The following is a 22,376-nucleotide window of genomic DNA, read 5'->3' as shown; positions in this document are numbered from 1 at the left end:
TTCTATATTTTCTTTTTCGCTTTTTCTTCAGTTTGCATTAATAGTCTGGAATGGAAGGTATGACATACGCTACCTACTAGTTTTATTATAATGTATTTTAGATCTGTAGGTTTAATAAACACTGCCGAATTTACAACGGAACCACTTGGAAAAACAGGGTGTGTGTTAAACTTTTGGCATGATCGTAGATGTGCCTCGGAATTTTTCACTTTCAATGGAAGTTGAGTAATTTGATCACCAAGTTTGGTATTCATTTTGAAAGTGACTTAATGAATTTTTCAAACATCATCTACGTATTTATTTGAATAGTTCTGAAAAAATCATTAAAAAAACATTATTCCTATATTACTGTTGGATTTCTGGAAACTGAACTTTATAATGTTAGGTTCTCTTCTTACTACGAGGCTATAAAAAATTAAATCCAATATATTTACCTGTGCTCCATTTTCTTGTCTTCTTCTATTTCCTTTTCTCTCTTTGCCTCACTTCTATACTTTAACATATATATATTGGTTTCAATTTTTCATAGAGATAAGTTTAATTTTCTCTCTACATCAACTTATGAATCTCGTTTCGTCTCATTTTCATTCTTTCATTTTATTGATACTAATACATGTATATTTTGAAATTAGAATTATGCTCATGTTTTTGCTGATTTTAATATGAGAGAGAGGAAAGCAGGAGGGAGTTGGGGGTCTCTACCAGAGACGATTATGGGATAATTAGGTATATATTGGTTTGCCTAACTCCAAGGTGTTAGCTGTCGCTTTCTTTATGTGGAGTGTACAAGTTCAGTAATTCACCATGAATAGTCAATCAGAAGTATTTTGTAACGAAGAAATAACGACATGAATTGTTAAACCACTTTTAACAAACTATCAAGATCTGAGAGTCAACAAACTTTACACTTTCTGGTACCGATTACCTCAAAACCCCGCTAGCCAGAATTAGCCCGAAATAGCGGACTTATATACTAAAAAATGACAATCTCAGGAAAACGCAGATGTCTTTTTAGTGTAAGAGAAAAAGGAATTAAATTTTCCATTTCTAGTTCTATTAATCTTGTAGTTCTGAGTCTGTGTCAAAATTACTGACAGAAATGAGGACAATGAATTATGATTACTTTGTAGAACATTCTACTTTATTTTCACAAGAATTTCATCTTCCGATTTGCTTAGTTGCGAAAAATTATAGAGTATATTGGTTTACTATGTAAATTATGTGTACTGTCGCTGATTTCTGATGACAATCAGAAACAGAGGTAAAAGATAAATTACAGTAATAGTTTCTCATTAAGGGGGAAGTATAACTACTTTTATTTTAACAATTTTTTTTCTTAAAATGTTTGTTCGGGTTCACCCTTTTCCTCCGCAACGTTGGATACGAAATGCAAGAACATATTTAGATTTTGATTATTGTTTCCAGTATATTTCAAGCATCATTCCTCGGATCTAGGCCCATGCGATATGTCGATATATCGATATCGTCGATACCGATATTTACAAATATCAACATTCGATATCGGAAATATATCAACATCGATATATCCATATCCTAAATTTGCGATATCGGTCTTGTGCGGGCGAAGCATAGGGGCCCTAAGACGGATGACGAAACGAAACTTAATTTTTATAATAATGTCTTCCAATGACAATTTCTTTATTACCACGAATAGCAATGTAAATAAATCCACTTTGCAAATTTGCAATATTATATACTGTAATTTCTTAGGCGCCAAAACTTTTCTCTTCCCGAAAAACTGACCTAGAATTTATCATAAGAAAGTATTTTTGTTCCTCTCTCTCTGAGATTTTCATCCCATTTGGCCTTTGAGACCGCTCATTGACAAAAACTGCACACATGGCCGCTATATGCAGACATGCACTTAGGCAGAATCAGAGATTGGAAAATTAAACGAGTTTTCCACAAAAATAATAATAATAATAATAATAATAATAATAATAATAATAATAATAATAATAATAATAATAATAATAATAATAATAATAATTCGCTTTACCAGTAGGGTTCCGTCCGTTTATCTTGCATGGGAGGCCCGCAAATCTACTACGCTAATGGTGTCCCTTAGTCTGTGTTTGTCTCTCCGTTTCCTGTGCTGTTAGGCGTTTATATTAAACCTATACATTATGTAACCTATTTTTTTATTTACGAGTTTTGTTGAAAAGGGAAAGAAACTGATTTCCTCTGATTTTTTTCCTTACCATTCATCTTGTTTCGACTGCTTAAGTAAGATGATTTTGTAACTTTTTGTGTCATCCATTTCGCTCACAATAGTAAAACTGTTATTCTTAAAAATTTACTTCATTCTGTTTTTTGCAGTTTGTCACACTGATATATTTGTAACAGAATTGAGGTTTCGTCAAACGCCTTTCGAATTCTCAACCAACAGAACGACCGAGATTTATGGGTTGCCTATTATTGCAGGAAAAAGATAATTGCAGGTGGTAATGCATTTTTGGAGTCGTGTATACAGACATATTTCAAGGGAAAAGGGAAAGTTGTTTGCTGTATTAAACACATTATTATTCATTGGGTAAAGTTCATTGCGACACCAAACTTAGTTGTATGGGGACAAATGAAATCACTTCAGGCTAATAACAGCTCAAACGTAAGTAATATCGTAGTCTTGCTGAATTTGCTTTCATTTACTATTCAATTTTGAAAGAGCACCTACTGCAGGCAGTCAATATCCTAGATCGACATCTATCTTTGACCCAGCATTTAGAACGAATTCATTCACCTAATGACATCCTGCTCAGTAAAGGTATCTGAAAAGCATCTGTAAAGCTAATTACTATCTCTTTACATTTGACTCCACTCCTAATCAAGCACACCATGATCAGACGTCAGAAGTAGCACAGTTTGTTGGAGTTGGTTACGGGAAAAGCACAGTACGCGTTAGAGAGTTTCTCTTGGGTTTTACAGAAATAAAGCTGAAGCATACAGACAACTTGGTTGAAACCATTTTGCGTTAACAAAAGGCTGTCGAAATTGACATAAATGATTTTCGGTCCATGTGTTACGACAACTCTCATAGCAGGACAGTGATAATATTAGTAAACTGTGACATTCATTTATTATAGTTGGTGGGTATACTGTACATGCAGCAAAGCAGGATCCATTCAAGGTAATAGTTTTGGTACTACAAGGCTTCTACACCTTCTTCATTTGTTCTACATAGCGCTTCCGACAACCAAAAACTGCTATTCCCATTACTATAAAATCGAAGTCAGAAACTAGGTGAATGCAAGGATAGAGGCTGTGTAGCCCATCATTGAGCTCATTGCAGAAGCATTGTCAATTCTTCAGGTAATAGCAGATGATGAGAGCGAGAGCAATGGGATATGAATTGCTGCAAAACAATTATTCCAAAGTTTGATTAATTATGCACATCTCTAACTTCGTTGAATTTTAAAGACTTCGATCAACCGAGCTGAAAAGAGGCTTCAGGATTCTAAGATGAGCTTCCACAGTACCATTAGTATATAAAGCATCTAAAAGATTACGCCTAACGAAAAAGTAGTCTCTGAGTTTCCGGACGGAGATTTGAACTCGGTCGAAAATGAGATGTTGAAATTGAAAATTTTCAAAGAAATAGAAAGTTACATCCGGTGAGATGTCGACAGATGATAGAATAACCACAAGACAAGAAGAGATGGAAATATAATGATGCATCACTTTACCGTATTTTCATGGAAGTGCATAAAAACTCTCTTCGTTGGAAGATTCTAATTGAAAGTTCGGGTTCCTTCTGGACATCAACACTTTGTGTTATCGTGTTGACACTAACGTCGAAGAAAACAAATGCAGAAACCTCGACAAACGTTACAGTAATAATATTAATGCATAACAGTCACGTAAATATAGCCTATAGAATGTTAATTGTAACTCACGTCACAGCAATTTCAAGGCTTGTAGAGTTTATCAAATTGACTGTACAGGGTATGGAGATAAGGATGTGATTCCCAGTCTGCTAATCGCCAGACAAAAGGGGGCACGGTGACTCAGTGGTAGAGTGCTTACCTCTGGTGAGTGGGATCCCTGGTTCTTTCCCCGGCCAAGTAAATGCGTGGTGGACAACATCGTGTCTGTGGGTTTTCTCGGGGTACTTCGTTTTCTCCGACACTCTCATTTCACCAATTCTTTCATCATCATTCACTTGCCTTAATTATCCGTCCCCCTTACCCTAATAGGCATAATTGTGGGAATTCAAACGGAAATATATTATTTTCGCCACATAATAGTGCTATTATGTCTTCATTTTCTCGCCTAATATATCGGATTATTGTCGGCCCACGATTGGCTTGAAGCTTTAAGTGCGGATCACTATCGGGCCAAAGGCGGCATATCCATGTGATTGAGAACTGTAAAATTAATCAATAAGCGATATCAATTCTTTGGGACTTAAAAGCATCCATGGTTCAAGACATGCATTTTCGTCTAAGCTGTTGAATCTTGTAAAACGACTGCGAAAAATTTAATAACAGCTTGAATAATGATGCTTTCGTTTTTTCTTTCTTCTTCACAGTCAAGTCACAAACAAAGAAGTAGGAAGGAAAAATAATTGATATGATGTGAATGTGGCGATGGGGAAAGGAAAAAAAAAGATAAGAGCGCAGTTTCCGCTCTTCCCTTAGGCCAGTCAAACTTATGAAACTTCTGAGCTACCGCGCCGTTTTTAAATTCTACTGTGAGTATCAACCAAAAGAATATGAAATCAAACAACCCAAGTTAGCAAATGTCTAATACACACACGAAAAACATAACGTGCACAACCCCACGCGTATACAATCAACTATGAGATGAGGCTGAGAATGGCAGTTGCGCTGGAGAAACAAGCTGCTGTTGTCACCGTCCTCTGTTATTAGCATCAGCTCAGTGAAGGAAACAAGATTAGCCACCAGAGCGTTAAGGTGATCTACTGAAAATGTCCCCGCGAGCTACAAGTAGCTCGCTACCGACGGTTTGGCGACAACTGTCCTAGGCGCTGTTAACGCTAGGTATAGCACTGTAAGTAAATAATGCGCGTATTTCTATGCACGTGGTCGATATTCGATTCCCGGTAGGAACGCTCACCTCATATACAAACCTGAGCAACGGTTCGTATCCCTCTTTATTGGTGTTGAGTAACTACGACATATTTTATCACATCGGTTTACTACCGTATATGAGAAACTATTTTTCTTTTATTTGAAACGAAGTAAAAATTTTAATGATCTGATTTCACTGATTTCTTTTCTAAATTTTCTACTTAAATGTATCTTGCTCCTTTAAAGTGAATTTGAAATATACATACATTTATTGTTACTTACGTTAAACTTGACTATCAAGTATTAAAATTACAAAACTTACTTTTCACGAAATAAGGGACATTTAGTCGTAAATAGATTTGGAAGAGAAATCAGTGAAATTAAACCATTAAATTTCCAGTTCGTTTCAAAGAAAGAAGAAATATAAATCCCCATATTAAGCCATTACGCTAAAAAGCGTAGATGTCCCTGATATTCAACATGGTATGAAATTAGGGGACTAGGCACCGCAAGGTAAGTGCTAGGGACTATGAAGAGGACTGGGTGCATATCATATACTAGCATCGATGCAGAAAGGAAACAAATAGTTTCAATCAACTTACTGTATTTAGCCATGTAACTGAATAGAAGATGCAAAAAGAATTTTCTGTTTCATTTTCAATTTCAACATAAACAGTGTGCTCAATAAATTCCGAGACTACCTGAAAATAATACGCTTAACAATGCCACAAACATTTATTACCACGTTAATATTCTATATATATAGAGATGCCACACATTTGCAGAACTGGTCGTAGGGGATCTAGAATGCCTTAGGAAAAATTGTCCTCTGTTGTGCTATTCAACACTACCATCACATTCTCGATTTTAATCGATGCAACACCCTCAAGACGCTCCCATTTGAGGACAGAGTTGACCTTAGAGAATAGCATGAAGTCCACTGGGCCAAATAAAACGACTACGGGGCTGTTCCAGGATTATGACCCTTCTTTTGGCTATAAATTGACGCACAAGAAAATTGGTGTGGCCAGTGCTAAAACGTGTCCATACGCATTCAGCATTATTCTCTACATTTCGGTTGCTGTTTAACCGCATTTTAACACAAAACTTGATTCCAGCATTATGCTCCATTCATTCAACACTGGCAACGATTAAGAATGTGACGATGATGCTGAATAATTTGCGTCAGGCGTTCCAGAGTTTCTATGACCTGTCCTGAGAGCGCGTGGCGTGGAAAGAACTGTATGTAGAAAATTAGCTTGCTAATGTATTTTTCTGGTATCGTAAAGTATTTTATTTCGATGTACTATCGAAACCTACTGAATGCACTATGTACATTATATGTCTTTCATACAATGTAAGATGTACAATGAACACAATGAAGATAGATGTCTGATAATTGAAATTTGATCTAAATATCACAATGTTCGAAACAATTTGTGTTCATTTTGATCAAATTTCGGAATACGAACTATACAAAACTTCAAAAGGAAACAAGATCCCTATATCAATACAATCCTTGAAGAAAATCCGAACTATTAATATACCAGTATCAGTATACAGTGTATTAAATCTGTTGGTTTTGAATGCTTGTTTAATGAAGAATGTTTTACTCTGGTGGCCAGTAGAAAAATCTAGTGTGTTGTGAGTTATTTTTGGAAGTTACGTAGTTTACTTTTAATAGCGAACTGACATTTGATTTGTGAAGTCTGGCTCACCGATCCCGCTTCCACTCTTTTCAACGAACCAATCAGAATTATTCAAATATTATCTAGATATTGAATATGACGTTACTAATCAGTGGCGGATCTAGGCCGGGGGCCTAGCCCCCAGTTTTTCAGTGACAAAATAATTTGAGCTATTATTTATATACTTTTGAAAGTTTATATATACCTATCATAGTCTGGGTACTGGCTGCCCCCCCAGTTTTTACCTTCTAGATCCGCCACTGTTACTAATATAGGCAAACAAGCGACCTCTGTTGAAAATTCTGCCTGACGCAATTAAATGAAAATAGCAATAAAGAAAAAAGAATTGTTGTGCTGCCCGCGTATTGCAGCAGCTGTAAAATAAACATTTGATGAATTGAATATGGTGTTGTATAGACAATGCGAGTGTAATGATGGGAATCAACAATGATGTGTTTTCAAACATTAATAGGGGACATCATGCATGTGATTTATATAAAATATGTTTGACACTCTATTGAACTTCTGACATCTGCTCTATCAAGTGACTGTAAACGAAGAAATAGCTTTCACACTGCTTCACGCCAGTATATGTACTGTACTATATATATACACACACAATACTATAGTTGAAACCTCAAGAAATCAGAATTTGTTAAAGGAATCTATCATTTTCGCTTTTCATATCCACGTCTAGTGGGATTTCTAAGGTGTCTTAAATTTTAAATTATTTTGCTGGTTCTCGTGGTTTCAAGTCATTAATCTGGTGGGAAAAACATGCTAACTTCTTGGTAACACATCAAAATTTCACAATTATATAAAATGATTATATAAAATCACTACCACAACAAATATTTGCCTAAAATTACTATAATTAGCAGTTATAGTAATTTTAGGCAAATGTTTGATGTGTTAGTTGTTAATTAAGATAAATTATTTACGTAGAGATAGTGTGTTTTCTTTTATTTCTATCACCTGAGAGATATTTTTAGATTAAAAATGTAGTTAACTAAATCATAAATATAAAAGCAGTGACTAATGATACCTTAACTATAAAGTAATAAAGACTGGTATAGCCCTCTCTTGAGCAGAAACTGCACATATTGTTCACACACACACAAAGGCGGCATTGAATTCAACAGACGATGTTTATCGTTAGTCTTGGAGAGGGAAAACGGATTCCTTGATGATCTTCAAATACTTCTTATACACAAAAATGAGAAGAATAGGAAGAAGAAATTAGAAAGAAGATATATATATATAAAAAAAGGAAGGAGACAGAATGGGGAATCCGATATCCGCAGTCAGCGTAGAACAGTCGCAAGTTTCTGATCAATATCAGCCCACTGTTCAAATACAAAAGTTCAAAGCTTCCAGATGAACTACGCGTTTGATTTCACATATCTTTTTTTTATAAGGTAAATAATGAAGATTGGTAACGCAGTGGTGATAGATTTAGGTATATAAGTAGTGTATGTTTGTCACTATTAAGAGAAATAGGACGACAATAATTCGCGTTTTCTACTTGACAATGTATACCGTACACCAGTGGCGTATTTAGGGGGTGGCTAAGCTAAGCTCAAGCCCCCCGAAATAAATTTGTAATATGTAAAACTTCATTAAAATTTGTCGGCACCAAAAAGGAAAAATATAAGTGCTTATTGACGTGTTGTGTACAGCAACCCCCCTAAACAAAATCCTAAATACGCCACTGCCGTAGACAAATACATAGGAAATAATCTATTCCAGTAGAACAAAATGCATCAACTGCGTGAGATCAGCCACAAACGACATGCTTTCAACGCCACAAAAATTCGTTTTTCTCAGGATGTAAAGAGAAGGTGAAGGCATGAGGATGCCATTCCCCTACTTCTGGAAAGTATCTATGGCGTCCCTCCACTTCCTAAAAATTACAATGGGCAAAGATAGGCACGTGGAACGGAGTGACGTCATGCGTCCCTCTACCTTTTCAGATCCACTTTTACCGTTGGTTTTTCTCGATTTTCTCGAAACCCATGCATAAAGTTTATCTTCTGGTGTGTCATTTTGTTTATCTCAATATAATTATTTTCTTATTCATCTGTCATCTTTAAACAATACTTCAACAGAAACTGAAGTTTTGGCGTTAACGACATTTTTTTATATCTCAATATAATTATGTTCTTATTCATTTGTCATCTTTAAACAATACTTCAATTCAACATAAACTGAAGTTTTAGCGTTAACGACATTTTTTGGTTATATCTCAATATAATTATGTTCTTATTCATTTGTCATCTTTAAACAATACTTCAATTCAACAGAAACTGAAGTTTTGGCGTTAACGACATTTTTTGGTTATATCTCAATATAATTATGTTCTTGTTCATTTGTCATCTTTAAACAATACTTCAATTCAACAGAAACTGAAGTTTTAGCGTTAACGATATTTTTTGGTTATATCTGAATAACTCGTCTACGAGCGTACTGTAGTTCTGCTAGCGTGATACTGAAAAAATTGATGAAGAGTTAATTTAGTATCAATTTCATCTTAATAGATGGCGTTGTTAGAAAGAATTTGTCTCGATTTCCTCTTAAAACATACATGATTCTTGATACTAACATAGATCATGTACCGTTCTGTTCAGCTCAACAAGATCTATTTATTACATATCTCATTTTTGGAAAATTTGTTTTCGTTCACAACTAACAATATTGTAGAATTTGTGAATTTTGTGAAAAAATAATAATGTGGAAATGTTTCATAATGACAAAACTATACAGGTCAAGCCAATTTCTAACTCCCAGAGTAGTATGGATAAAAAGCATAAGAATTGTGTGATGAAATTTAAGTTCACATGTATTTCTCAACGTAACCACCCGTAATGATCATGTACGTATAGGAACTTGACCCAATGTTTCATGAGATCCTCAAACCTAGCAGTGAAAGATATTCGAGATTCGTGTGATAGGCATTTGGTAACCTCCTTATGGAACTCCTCCACATCCTAGAAGCGGTGACCATCCAGGTAATTCTTCATTGGTCCGAAGAAATTGATGTCTTATATTCAAACCGGGAAGTGGTAGAAATAAGCATTTCTGCAACCAATTGTTTCCCAAGAATATATGCTATATCCATTCTAATATATCTCTACTAAAACCAATTTCAATATTAATTGAGAATATATTTAAATCTTAAATATAATAAGCATCAGTTGCTATAGCGCCCCTTAAAATTTTGAGTGGAGAATGGAGGGGTACATAAATTCTAGAGTTAAGTGAAGATTGGTTGCAGCGGATAATTTAAAGTTGTACTTTTGCCTCGAATATCTTCTTAAGTACGTCTTAGTTTATATGCGGGGAGTGGTGGGCAGCATTGCGGGTTTAGGATTTTAATTTTGAGTAGGCCCGCTCCCTCGCTTATGAATACATATGCATATTTGATTGGTTAATAACAGTAGGAAATTACTTTTGCAGTAGTGGTTGATGCTGTTTGTTAAATAATTATCTACTATTAATATAAATAGTGGAATTTACTCTTACTCTTTGTTGTATCTCTTAGCGTTTATATATTTTTCAAAATTTTTGGGTAGACCCGTGCCTACCTGGTCTACCCGTTAAATCCGCCACTGATGGGCAGGGAAAAAATGCGGATTGACAGGCAGATGATGGCAGGGGAATTTACATTTTTGAGCCATTAAAAGATTCAAACATCAATTTTCATGTTGTATACAGTACATTGTGACAAACCAAACTGAATCATTTGGCATACACTGTGAGTAACACAACTAGTTAAAACAATAATGCATGTTTCTCTAACATTCAACACAAAACAGAATAAATTAAAATATGGAATGGTATTATGAGTATTCAACTAAGACAATCCAAGTCTTTTAATGTTACACTTAACAAGACTACGTTATTACGTAATGCATAAGAAATACCAGCATGGGTTTCTCGCAGAATAACCTACCTCTATTACATATCATATCTGTTTTTCTCCGTTTGGAAAATTTCAAATAAATCCGTCTCATAGTTTTATTTGCGAGCATTGATTCTTAAGGGGATTATCTATAAACTTATCCACCAATAAATGACAGGAATGCATTGCAAACTAAAGCAGTCTGACGAAGAAAGCTTCATCTACAGTGGTAATCAACAAGATGTAGGCCTGTGATCCCTTCGAATTCTCTGCTATCTTGTGGAATCAAAGTTTGTACTCGTGGAGCGGATTCGTGATTTGACAAAGGAATTTATATCCAATTGCTACACGAATCGCAACACGGCACACATTTTCAACGTAGTCCCTTATTACACTAAAATACGTAGTATTATAAACATAATTGCTTAGGTTGCGAAAATATTTTTACTTGAATAGGTAACATCAGAAGAGCAAGAACAGCAACACAAAGACGAAAGAGATTGTCGGATAAAAGATGACACTTGTGCAGGTAGCAACAAGCGTAACTCTTTGCAGAGCGATGACGATAGCAAAAGCGAAGGGAGTAATAATAATGAAGAAGCGGCGGTGAACGAAAACAAGTCTCAACTTGCAGCACCAGAGCACCATAACAAAAAGAAAGGAAGAAAATTCAGTGACAAAAATACGTCACCATCTGGTGTGAAACTCGAAATGCAGGACTTTCATCCGTTGTATGTTGAATCTGACTCCGACGACAACTCATCGGTAGGTAGCACTAGTGTTCTTTTTTTTCTTTCTAAGTCAAAAATATTTCACAATAACACAAACTTTATCTTGTGAGTTTTCACACTTAAAAAAAAAAGTTTTACTTTGACATTATGCACATTGTTTAAATCAAAACACATTGAATTGATGTTCACTTGTGATGCTATTTAAACTTTCATATTTCTTACAAAGTAAACTGGCACTTCGTTCTGTTTGCACAATTTCTACTCACAATCAGTGTTCCCAATTCAGCTATTTTATAGCTAAATCTAGTCATTTTCACTTGGTGTTTAGCCAATAAAAATTTGATGTAGCTATTAGATATAATTCTGGTCAATTTTACTCTCAAAATTATGCCAATTTCTAGTCGGTAATTGAACATTTTTGTCAACCAAACTTTCTGTAAAAAATACAGATAAAAATTAAACAAAATGCGACTTTCTTCTGCTCGTTGTAGACTAGTCCCTACTTCCAAGGGCGCCCATCAGGGGGGACAAGGTAGGGCAATTGCCTCTCTAGAGGAAAATTGTACTTCAGAATATCGAAAATCCAATAGTATTGTTACATTAGTTACAGCAAAATTTGAAACTATATTTGAAACGTCGCTTATACTTGCCCTCCCCTTGGAAACTATAGCATGGGGCGCCCTTGCCTACTTCCCAATTTATCCTGTCTTTCTTGTTTCATTCTCTCTTACTTGACATGGTGTAACGGCAAATCATGAATTTGATTATTTCACCTTCAACTATACTGGTTAAATTGTGAATTAGTGTTTCGAGGGTATTTTTTGGCTAGGGCGGGATATACATTACTTTCAGTAGTATCCTAGACCAATAGTTCACCGATATATCGCCAACATTATTACAAGAATTAGAAAGAAGGATGAATTCTAGGGATGTTTAGTATCTCAATTCAATGATGCTACCAAACTTTTCTGTAAATATTTTATAAAGTCAGTTAAAGGTAAAACTGTTTGATTTCAGAATGTTAGTAAGAATATTATAGTATTCTTTGGGAACATACAGCAAAAGTTACGAAATATTGTGCTTGTCTCAATATTAAATTCTATCTATAAATTTAGCCATAATTTGAAGAAAGTTCAATCATTTTTAGCTACTTTCTTACGACTTACGCTTGCAACAGTGGCTACAATAACTAACTTCAGTTGCTTGTTATTATTGAAGGCAATGTTAATTCTTATAATAATGTAGTTCATCCACATACCCATAACTCAGTTTCTAGGAAGAAATTAAGGTACTGTCATTAGGATTACTTATATTTAGTACATCTTGCAGAAACTTAAATTTTAGTAACAAAATAAACATTGCGATGGATTTTTAGTAAGAATTTTCTGTGCTAACTCCCCCCTAACCTAGCAATCAAGTAGGAACTCGGAGTTTTAGCTTATTTATTTTTAAAAAAGAAACGAGGTACTACTTCGACTTAATATATAGTTCTGGTAAATATCGTTTTTAAAATTTTGGAATCAGAGATTCTCAGAAAGTACCTCTTAATTTCAAAGATATTAAGAGCAATATCTTTTGAAAAATATTTCATGAGATCAGTATTTCCGTTTAAAAGGACATTTTCATTAGAGCCTTCAAAATTACGTTTTACTAGAATGGCCTTAAGAATTTCTGATGGGCATTCTGACCTTCCGTATTCTCTCAAATGAGTATGTAAAAGTGGAAAAGAACGATCAATATCTGACCATCCCAAATTCAACAAGTGAAATAAATGGAAAATGTTGAAAAGTTCCTACTTACGATGGCTGCTTGCGGTATTTCAATCCAGAACTACCCAATTTTACATACTAAATTCGTAACAGTTCATTCATACCGTAATTTTCTTTGTACTATGTTCGTTTAATGGATTAGAATATTAGGTGACATGTTCGAAATATGACTGCTATACTGTATAAAATATTTAAAATTAAACCAAGGAATTATTTAACTACTAGTTCAGAAAAATAAGCATCGACCCACCACTATAATTTATAATGCGTCGTTTATTATTCGTATTATAGTTCTAATTATAAATTTCCTTTAGAGCACTCATAGATCAGCAAGTTCATCGAAAAAAAAATATGATGCACTATGTGTAAACTGGGTTCTTTTCGTTTCCAATATCCACTTATTGTCAAGATCTCCTTGTGATCATAAAATGTGGGTATGGTCTACAGTGTTTCTAATTAAGTCATACAATTGTCTATCGCATTTTGAAATCCACAAAATGATAGGTTGAAATAAAAGACGAAATTTAATATTTTTCAAATATAATCATTTAGCACTCAACATTTTATCACATGAAAATGCATATTTACTTGACTGAATGCATATTAATGTGTCACTGGAATGAAATTTGTCTTACATGTGTGCAAGTATCGTATTTATTTTTTTTTTTTTTTAAAAAAAGAGAATAGTTCACTAACATTATACTAATAAAGTTACTTCATTTGACGGTTTAGTTAATATTTTGTCCTCATTCTGTGTTACGGTGTGGATCACCAATTTCAACAGTAAGTGTTTTGTTATTCAATATGTGGTTTTGTTTTCATTCTTGTGCCACATTTCTGCACGTAATTTTTCTAAATCTGAATATTGAAATTCACTATATTTGTTCATGAACAAATTTTTCGCATCATATTGTCATGTAATGAGATCTGCTTTGTCAACACTTTTCAATTCACCGTTATTTATTACAGTATGATTACTTAATAATATTAAATGTTCTAAGTTTATATTGTAAGTTAAAATGATTTCTTTTTCTATAAAAGGTATATAAAATGAAAAGAGTATTATTACAATCAATCGTTAATAATTATAGGACATTTCTCTGTAAGGTATATTGGAAAATATGTTAGCTGGATATAATTATGCTTATAGTTATAAAATGAATATAACTGAGGAGTTATCTGATAACGAGCACATAGAAAAGCAAACTATAGCAACTAAAAGATACTCTACTGCAGAGCATGATAATGCTTTCAGACCAAGTAATTGATGTCACAATATTACAAACGCATAAGCAACAAAAAAACTGACAATACTGTTCGTGTATTTGAAGAAAGTTACAATGAAATGGTGTAATGACTTCGATCCCAAATGAACTGGCTTCTTGTGGTTGTCTGGGTCCCTATTTTAGTATTATGAATAACAAATTATTAGCTCACAGAGCTCTGAGTTGGAAACGTCAAAATAAAGAACTGAGATTTTTTTGTAACTGAACATTTCAAATAAATCTCAAATAGGAAATTTAAGACGTATCTACTAGGAACATAAATGAATTACTTTCATGTTCTACATAAGAATAAAACGAAATCTACTTGTGCATGTCTTTATATATGACCGCAATAAATAAGTACCTGTACACTTTTTTCATATAGCAATTTCAGTATGTATTGTAATTAAAGTTCAGTATAGAATAAATACAAATATAAACATTTGAGCGATCAGTCCTAAAGATGTTACTGTACGTATTACCGTAGACGTTTACTAGAAGTACAGTCACGATAAAATAATCTGTTAATAATACTTTGAAATGAAAACTTGATGTAAATGAATTATTTTAGAAAAATTTCTGCACACTTGTTGAGATATTAGATGCAAGTATGTCAAGATGCATTGATAACTTGAAGACATTTTTGAGCGATCTAAATTATTAGGGTGGAAATATGATTCGTGGGTTCGAATCTCGTTACTTTGTGGAGTTAAAAACTTTGGATAATAACCGCTACAGAGTAAGAATTGCAAGATAAATTTGTACGTAAAGTAAATTTATGTTCAATGTTTTGCCTCATAATTAACAAACATAACGTAAGAATAGATTTATGACACTCATCATATGAATAGAAATGAATTGAATTGAATTTTTAGTTTTACGTCCCATGCATGTGCTCTGTAGGCTAAAGGATACTAATGATTATGAAATAATTGGTAAAATAAGATTGTAACTGGAGGGACCCGAAAAAATTCACAGACACTATATTTGTCCACAACAAATTTAGACGGCCTGGGATTTAACTAGAGGTAAGAGAGCTTCACCACTGAGCTACCATGCTTTCCATCATCTGAATAAGAGGAAATACTTATTTTATAAACGCAATAAAGTCCCAAAGCTTAATTCCTGATGACGCTATCTTGCCTCATATTTGGCTAGTGACTGGCACCGCGTAGCATAGCCGCCAACGCTCTCGTCTTTGGTGCGATTGGTCCTGGGTTGGATTCCAGGTCTGGACACTTGGTCGAAAAATTGTAAAAGCTTTTTTAGGCCAGCCATTCTGAGTAAGTTTTTTCTGGGTTTTTCTCATTTACATCAGGCAAATGCCGGAATGGTACCTAATACAGGTCCCAGGCCGTTTACTTCCTTCCTTCCCTTTCCTCGGATAGTGTGATCACCGAGAGACGTCATCCCTTATACGTAACGGGCTAATATGGCCATAAATGTCGAAAGCCTAGAAATCTAATTCCGAATCCTAACATTTAGCTACAGTCGACAACAGTAAGCATGTACCTCTCCCAAAGTTTAGTCAACATCTCTCCATTTTGAAAGTTACACAGGAAAGCCTAGCTGGTAGTCAGTTGAAGCATCGTCCCATTCAGAAAAGTAGTACAAAAAGATTCACTCCTGCCTACTTTGCCTTTACTTCATCTCTGATTGGGAGAGAAGAAATTTTTAAAAAAAGTTTTGCCGGTTAAAATTATTGGCGACTCTGTTCACTTTGTCATTAGGATTTCTCATGAGACAAGAGGAAACAGCTTTTTTAATTCAAACAGATACACTTTTCGAGACGAGATATCACCTTTCTGAGACGAGAATGTCAATGGGCCAAGACCAAACGAGATAATCTTCAAGTCTTGTCTAATAAGTAACCCTAATTATTTCATTTCTAAAATCAGAGAATATATTTCTAAGTCATACAAGATATTTTATAATCCATAATAACGCTGTTGTTCGTTACTTTTTACCAGGAGGACGAGGACTCCGATTTGGGCATCACAATGCGAGCATCCCCCGTAGAGGACAGCACCACGTTTTTCCGGGACGGCCGCCGGAAAATAGATTTCGTGCTGGTGTACGAAGAGTCTTCCCGGAAAAGCTGTGCGGACAAGCGTGCTGGAAAACATGAGATGTGGAGACAAAGGTTTATGTCCAATCTTCGGAGAGTTGGACTCGACATGGAAGAGGTAAGTACAATCTTCTACTCATATATTCATACAGATAACCCCAGACAAGCAATTATATTGACACGAAAAAGATGAATGCATGTATTTTATAGAATTTTAGTACATATTTCTCTAGTGAAAAGGTATTATTCAATATAGTAACGTCAACCATTTTGTGGGTAAGCTTGCGAAATATCTTTCTATGAATTCAATCAATTTAATCTCTTCTTTTTCTCTTTAGTATCACAAATTAGACTTTTTTATAGTTTCCAGCTGAGATTATGCAGCCATGTTAAGGGATCTTTGCTTCGACTCCCGTTGTACATGTGCGTGCAATCGTACCATGGATAACAACTTTTTTCTGTTTGGTATCCATCTTTACTTCACCGTTCCATTATCCCGCCGTTTAGACATTCGGTGAATCCCTAAATGACGTATGGAGAATCTCTGGTGCAGTTATGTAACATGCGTTTAATATGTCGAGCCGATATGAATTTTATATCTTTTTGAACCACCTTCCTAGCTCCTAACATTATTCCGCTGGCAGGTGTGATGTTCTTTACCCCCTACATTCGAAACCTTCTATCACCGCCCCTGTCCATTTCCGGACTATATGTCATATAAACATTTTTTCTTGTTTTATTGCCCGAATATATATTAGGGATGGCCAGACGGATCCGGATCCAGATATCCGGTTCCTGGATCCGGATCCGAAATTTCGGATCTTGGATCCGGATCCGGATATCCGGTTCCTGAATCCAGATCCGAAATTTCGAAGTTCAGATTCGGACTCCTGTTTTGAATATTTTAGGCCTTAGATTCAGACCCAGAACTAAAATATCCATATGTATAAAATTTACTACGTGAATTTTTATCTAACTCAGTGGGAAGACAATTCAATTTAAATGAAGAGATTACATCAAAATCTCATTTTCACATTTTTCGGTGTTAGACCACTGTTGCGCACACTCCATCATTTAGTCTTTAGTATATCTTTTAACGCACTGCGAGTATGCCACTTTCATCTCAAGTCAGTAGTTGTATAGGTCTGCCTTTTGTTATATATTAATCGAGTTAGGATTAAAATTCGATTGTGAGTGAGACCTCTGATAATATTTTCAGATTGAGTTATAACGTTGAAAAACTGCATAGTAATGCTGCATATTTTCTTTGTCCCACATTGGAAATTAATGTAGTCTATCTTATACAGACTGCTCTTATGATTAATCCAATGATCTGAACTCCTGCAGCATTACTCTAAAATCATGGATGTCTTTGAATTTTCATCATCATTTCTATTTTTTTTATTACGAGCAAAATAAACATCGTAAGCGGTATTTTACATAATACATATAGACGCAGATCAGTCAGTTGATTGCTTAAAGTTTATAGCAAAGCTATTATATTTCTAAGACACTGGCGGCCATAGAACAAAATCCATGGCTTTCCCATAAAATCTTAAATCTGTCTATATAAAAAGGACAATGCCCTGAGTGACTGAGTGAGTGAGTGACAAATCACCGTACAGGCCAAATCGCTTAAGCTAGAAACTTGAAATTTGGACAGTATATAGGATTTGTAACGTAGGATACTACTAAGGAAGGACTTTGAGAAATTCGACGAGGAAGGGGGAAATGGGGTAGAAAATATTTCAATAAAATGGCCATATCTCCGAGATTCTTGACGTTAGATACTTCAAATTTGGCATTTGGGTTTCTCATTGGAAATAATTTGACACTTGTTTAAGTGTTCTTTGATATTTAAATTAGAAGGGGCAGGGAAGATGTAGAAAGTAAAAAAAGGGGGCGGAAATTGCAATTATTGCAATTAATATAATAATATGCCTATATCTCGGAAACTTAAAGGGTTAGAAACATGGAATTTGGTATTTGGACTCCTCACTTAAAATAATTAGATACGTATTTGAACTTTTTTTTTATATGTGCCTCAGAAGGGAAGAAAAAGGGCGAGGAAAAAACTAAGTGGGGATTACAATTATTGTATTAATATGTTCAATCCTTTAAGGTTAGAGATTTGAAATTTGGTATTTGCATTTCTCATTGAAAATAATTTGACATGTGTTTCAGTGTTTTTTGATGTTTTAGTAAAAAGGAAAAGAACAGAGATGGAAAGGAAAGAGGGTGAGGATTGTAATTATTATAATAACATGTCGATATCTGGGAACCTCTGAAGGTTAGGAGATATGTAATTAGATATGTACTTAAGCGTTTTTTGATGTAGGCCTAGAAGGGAAGAAAAGGGGCGGGAAGAAAAGATTTTTATATCTCGGAATCCTGGAATGTTAGAGAAATGAAACTTGTTATTTGAACAAAAATTCGTTATGTTTGCAGGCATATGATGTGCGAGACCGTAGACCGAACAAATGTGTGGGCTGGAGGGAAAACCCCCACGTACTCGCACTGAAATTCGGTATATCTCGGTATACCGGAATGTCATTACATCCAACTTGATATTTGAACTGAGATTCGGTATGGTTGTAGGTTTACGAGGTATGGGGCTGTAGGCCGATCAAATGAGATATCAGAGGGTCTAAGAGCGAATCCCCAGACTTTTCTTTTTAAATTGTTTATGATTAGAGGCTTTTGTGGAGCTAGGCCGTAGTAACGGGGGTCTAGTGGCGAAGCCCTCAACTAGCCACAGTCTATTAAGTATATAAATGTATTTGCGTAATGACTGGAAATTGCACTGGAAATGTGGACAAAATTGCATAAGTAGTCATGAGAAAGGACAATAATTTAAAATAAAAATTTTAAAAAGCCAACAAAATGTACTCTTGAATGAGTTGTATATTATGTTTGCGCAGGGGCGAATCCAGAACGGACTCCTTGAGGGGCGAATGGATTCTTAGGGGGGAGGTTGGGGATGCTAGCAGTGAAAAATTACTTAGATAATCTGAAATTGCCACAAATTACTACTAAAGTACACTGTTAATGGTGCCGCTGGGTAGGGACGAACGACTTTTCACCCTCCCCGTGGATCCGCCTTTGTGTTTGTATGAATGATATAGCTCCTTATACAACCTATGCAGACTTAGTAGTGGATTACTAATTATAAAGATACGTGTTACTGCTCGAGGCTGCATATTGTATTTTGTATTTTGTATACACATACAGCTGCATTAATACATTAATTAACATTTTGAACGTTATCTCTACTACAATTCTTAATACTAACTGGGGTGGTACGGTTACAGAGAAACATATTTTTAAAGAAAGAAAACAAAGCTCATCAAGAGTAAGAAAAGAAAGTTGTTCCTTTATTTGATTTGATCTATATTTTATGGGCTGTTCTATTAGCTATGGCCTAGCCCAGGAAATGGCCTCATCCAGTGACCACAATAACTCAGAAAGAATTAGGAAAGTAAGCAGCCTGAGCGTAATGAAGAAGCTTGGGCTTGAGACTAAGGTTTCATCCAAGCATTTGACTAGTGTTACAGAAAACAAAGAACAAATTTCCATCAGGACGACCGCTTTAAAAAATATTTACTACCTTCTCGATCGAGTATTTCCACTAGAATCGAATCTGACAGTGAGATTGCTCTCACCAAAGTCGACAGTTTTAGTCAATCAAATTTGGAGTAATTGTGACATATTAAGGCACAAAAGCAAAATATCAACAGAATGAAGAGAACGCAAGGCTGTCACATTAGTCACATCTAGAGCATGCAGAAACATTCGGGTATCACCTCCTTCATGTGTGCAGGGCTGTAACTCTCCAACGAATATCTTGAAGGATCTGAGTAGGAGCAAAGAACATCTTCCTCCAAATAACTACATCTCCTTCATATGAACCGGATGCTATTTGGGTAGCCAACAAGTGGAAAAGCTTTTGCTTGTTTACATCTTCTTTTAGGAAATCAGACCAGTTGGTTGGTGTTCTCTTTAATAGTTCAACCCGACGACGAGTTCCTTTCCTCTTTTAGCTCGAATGCAAAACTTCAGGCTGTCTTACTTGTAGACATCAAATACGATGTCTATTCTGCTTAAACCAGGTTTCTGAAACTGTTTTGCAATGTACTTGATAATCTTTTGTGAATAATCATGGAAGGAATCATTTTTCTCTGGCGTAATCATGTGCACAACAGCTGGACCATCAAGGATCATCATACACATTAATGACACTATCATCTTCTGTTGCAAGCAAGGTCTCTAAACATTTCATCAAGTCAGACTTTCCCTTACAGTTTAACGATCCATCATCTGAAAGCATCGGAGGATACATGTGGTTTTCATGGCAGAAAAAATCATCAATATCGCCCTGCCGAATCTAACAAGGAATATACAATATTAAGAATACACTTCGATCCCGTTTCAAAGTTTTCATTGTTGTGGAGGTATTGGATTTATTTGATTTCTTATGCTTGCAGTTGAAGAGTTGGTATTTGTTTCGGGTCATAGGGGCATCAATTGGCTTTTCACAGTCGATCAGTCTTTCCGTGAAAACTTCTCACTCAATTCTTTTCCATTCTTTTTTATTGACTTTAAGAAATTAACAACTTCCTTCTTCATAATCCCCCTTTGTTGAGGACCAACAAATCGTCATTGGTATCTGTAAATGGGTTTCCCATTTCTTTGATTGCAGCGATCAAGTACAAACTCTATCTAAAAACTTGGTTTGTTTCCGTGGCCTGTCATCATGATGAGACCATTCGTCACATTCAGGGTGTTTTATTTGGGTTTTGAACTCCTCAACAATGCGTGTGACTTCCGGCCCACAAGCCATCCACCGAAGCAGAGCATCGGTATTTTCAGTCAGGCCTGTTGCTCCTCCAGTAGCTTTGACTATCGCATTGTTCTGCTCGTGAGCTTCATCAAGAGGCATACTAGAAAACTGGCGACCAGTTTTATCGGCAGTAAATTTTCCTTTTTGAAATTCTTGATATACTTCAGGATGCTTTCTCTCCAATAGAATCAAGTCTCGAAGATGAACAGCAACATATCTTGCGTAGTTGTGATGATCTAGAGCATGGAAAAGCCACTGGAGTTTAAATAATGTTCCGACATACTTTTCAAAATCTCCTTCATGTATTGCTTTATCCCATGCAAAGATCACAAGTTCTGTTTGGAGAATGAGGTTCCAAAAATTGAACTGAGGATATCTTTTCTGCTGACATAAACACCATTCTTCTTCAGAGATAATTGCAGTCTGATCTTTTCCTTCACAAAATTCCTTGTATGCTTCCCTCCGAAACTTCTACAATGCTCATGCTGTTACATGATGTGCCTGTAAGGTCTTCTTTATGTGGACAACATTCAAAAACGAGTTCGCTGTTCCTGAGGAGGCAATTTTGGCTTCCTCCAGGGAGGAAGTCCACCACTGTTGTCTAATAAATTTTCTATGCACTTTAGTAGTGCTAACTTGATGTGCAATCCACCAAGAACAATAACAAAATGATCCTCTCCGTAGCTATTAGGCCAAGTCCAGTGTATTTCCTTCATAATTTTGAACAATGGTTGATCACATGTAATTACTGGCGTTTGTCTACGATTAGTAATGTCAGTTGTTTTTCTAAATACATCCATGGCATTAGTAACATAGCAACTGTCTTAGAATCGTCTTGAAACAGGGGAAGGAGTGCAGTTCTAGTAGATGATATTGGATTTCCAGTTTCCTTCTGACTGTGAAACGCAGACCAGTTTGCATTGGTGTTTGTTTCTTCATTTGCTCCCTTTTTGGCAACAAGCTCTGAAACATGCTTGCACTAGGAATAATCACTTTCAACATTTCCATCTGCTAGTTGTTTTGTTGAACGATCAAAAGTTTTGATTTTCGGGGTAGAACTTGT

At 35.3% G+C, this 22,376-nt stretch overlaps 1 protein-coding gene across 3 annotated transcripts in view; it reads left to right on the top strand.

Moving 5' to 3' along the window:
* The window catches only part of LOC145671096 (anoctamin-7-like), a 1,175,643-nt gene that overhangs the window by 693,744 nt on the left and 459,523 nt on the right, over nt 1-22,376 (top strand). For 2 of the 3 annotated variants that reach the window (XM_081739857.1, XM_081739858.1), the window contains one exon: nt 16,376-16,591. In XM_081739857.1, coding sequence (XP_081595983.1) covers nt 16,376-16,591 — 216 coding nt within the window. Of the gene's footprint in view, nt 1-11,096; nt 11,406-16,375; nt 16,592-22,376 lie in introns of all 3 variants that reach the window. The other variant, XM_081739856.1, reaches the window with a different exon arrangement.

This window comes from Thermobia domestica, chromosome 15 (assembly GCF_964235325.1).
Source record: "Thermobia domestica chromosome 15, izTheDome1.hap1.1, whole genome shotgun sequence".
NCBI classification, from domain to species: domain Eukaryota; kingdom Metazoa; phylum Arthropoda; class Insecta; order Zygentoma; family Lepismatidae; genus Thermobia; species Thermobia domestica.
This window is presented reverse-complemented; position numbering and strand designations above follow the sequence as displayed.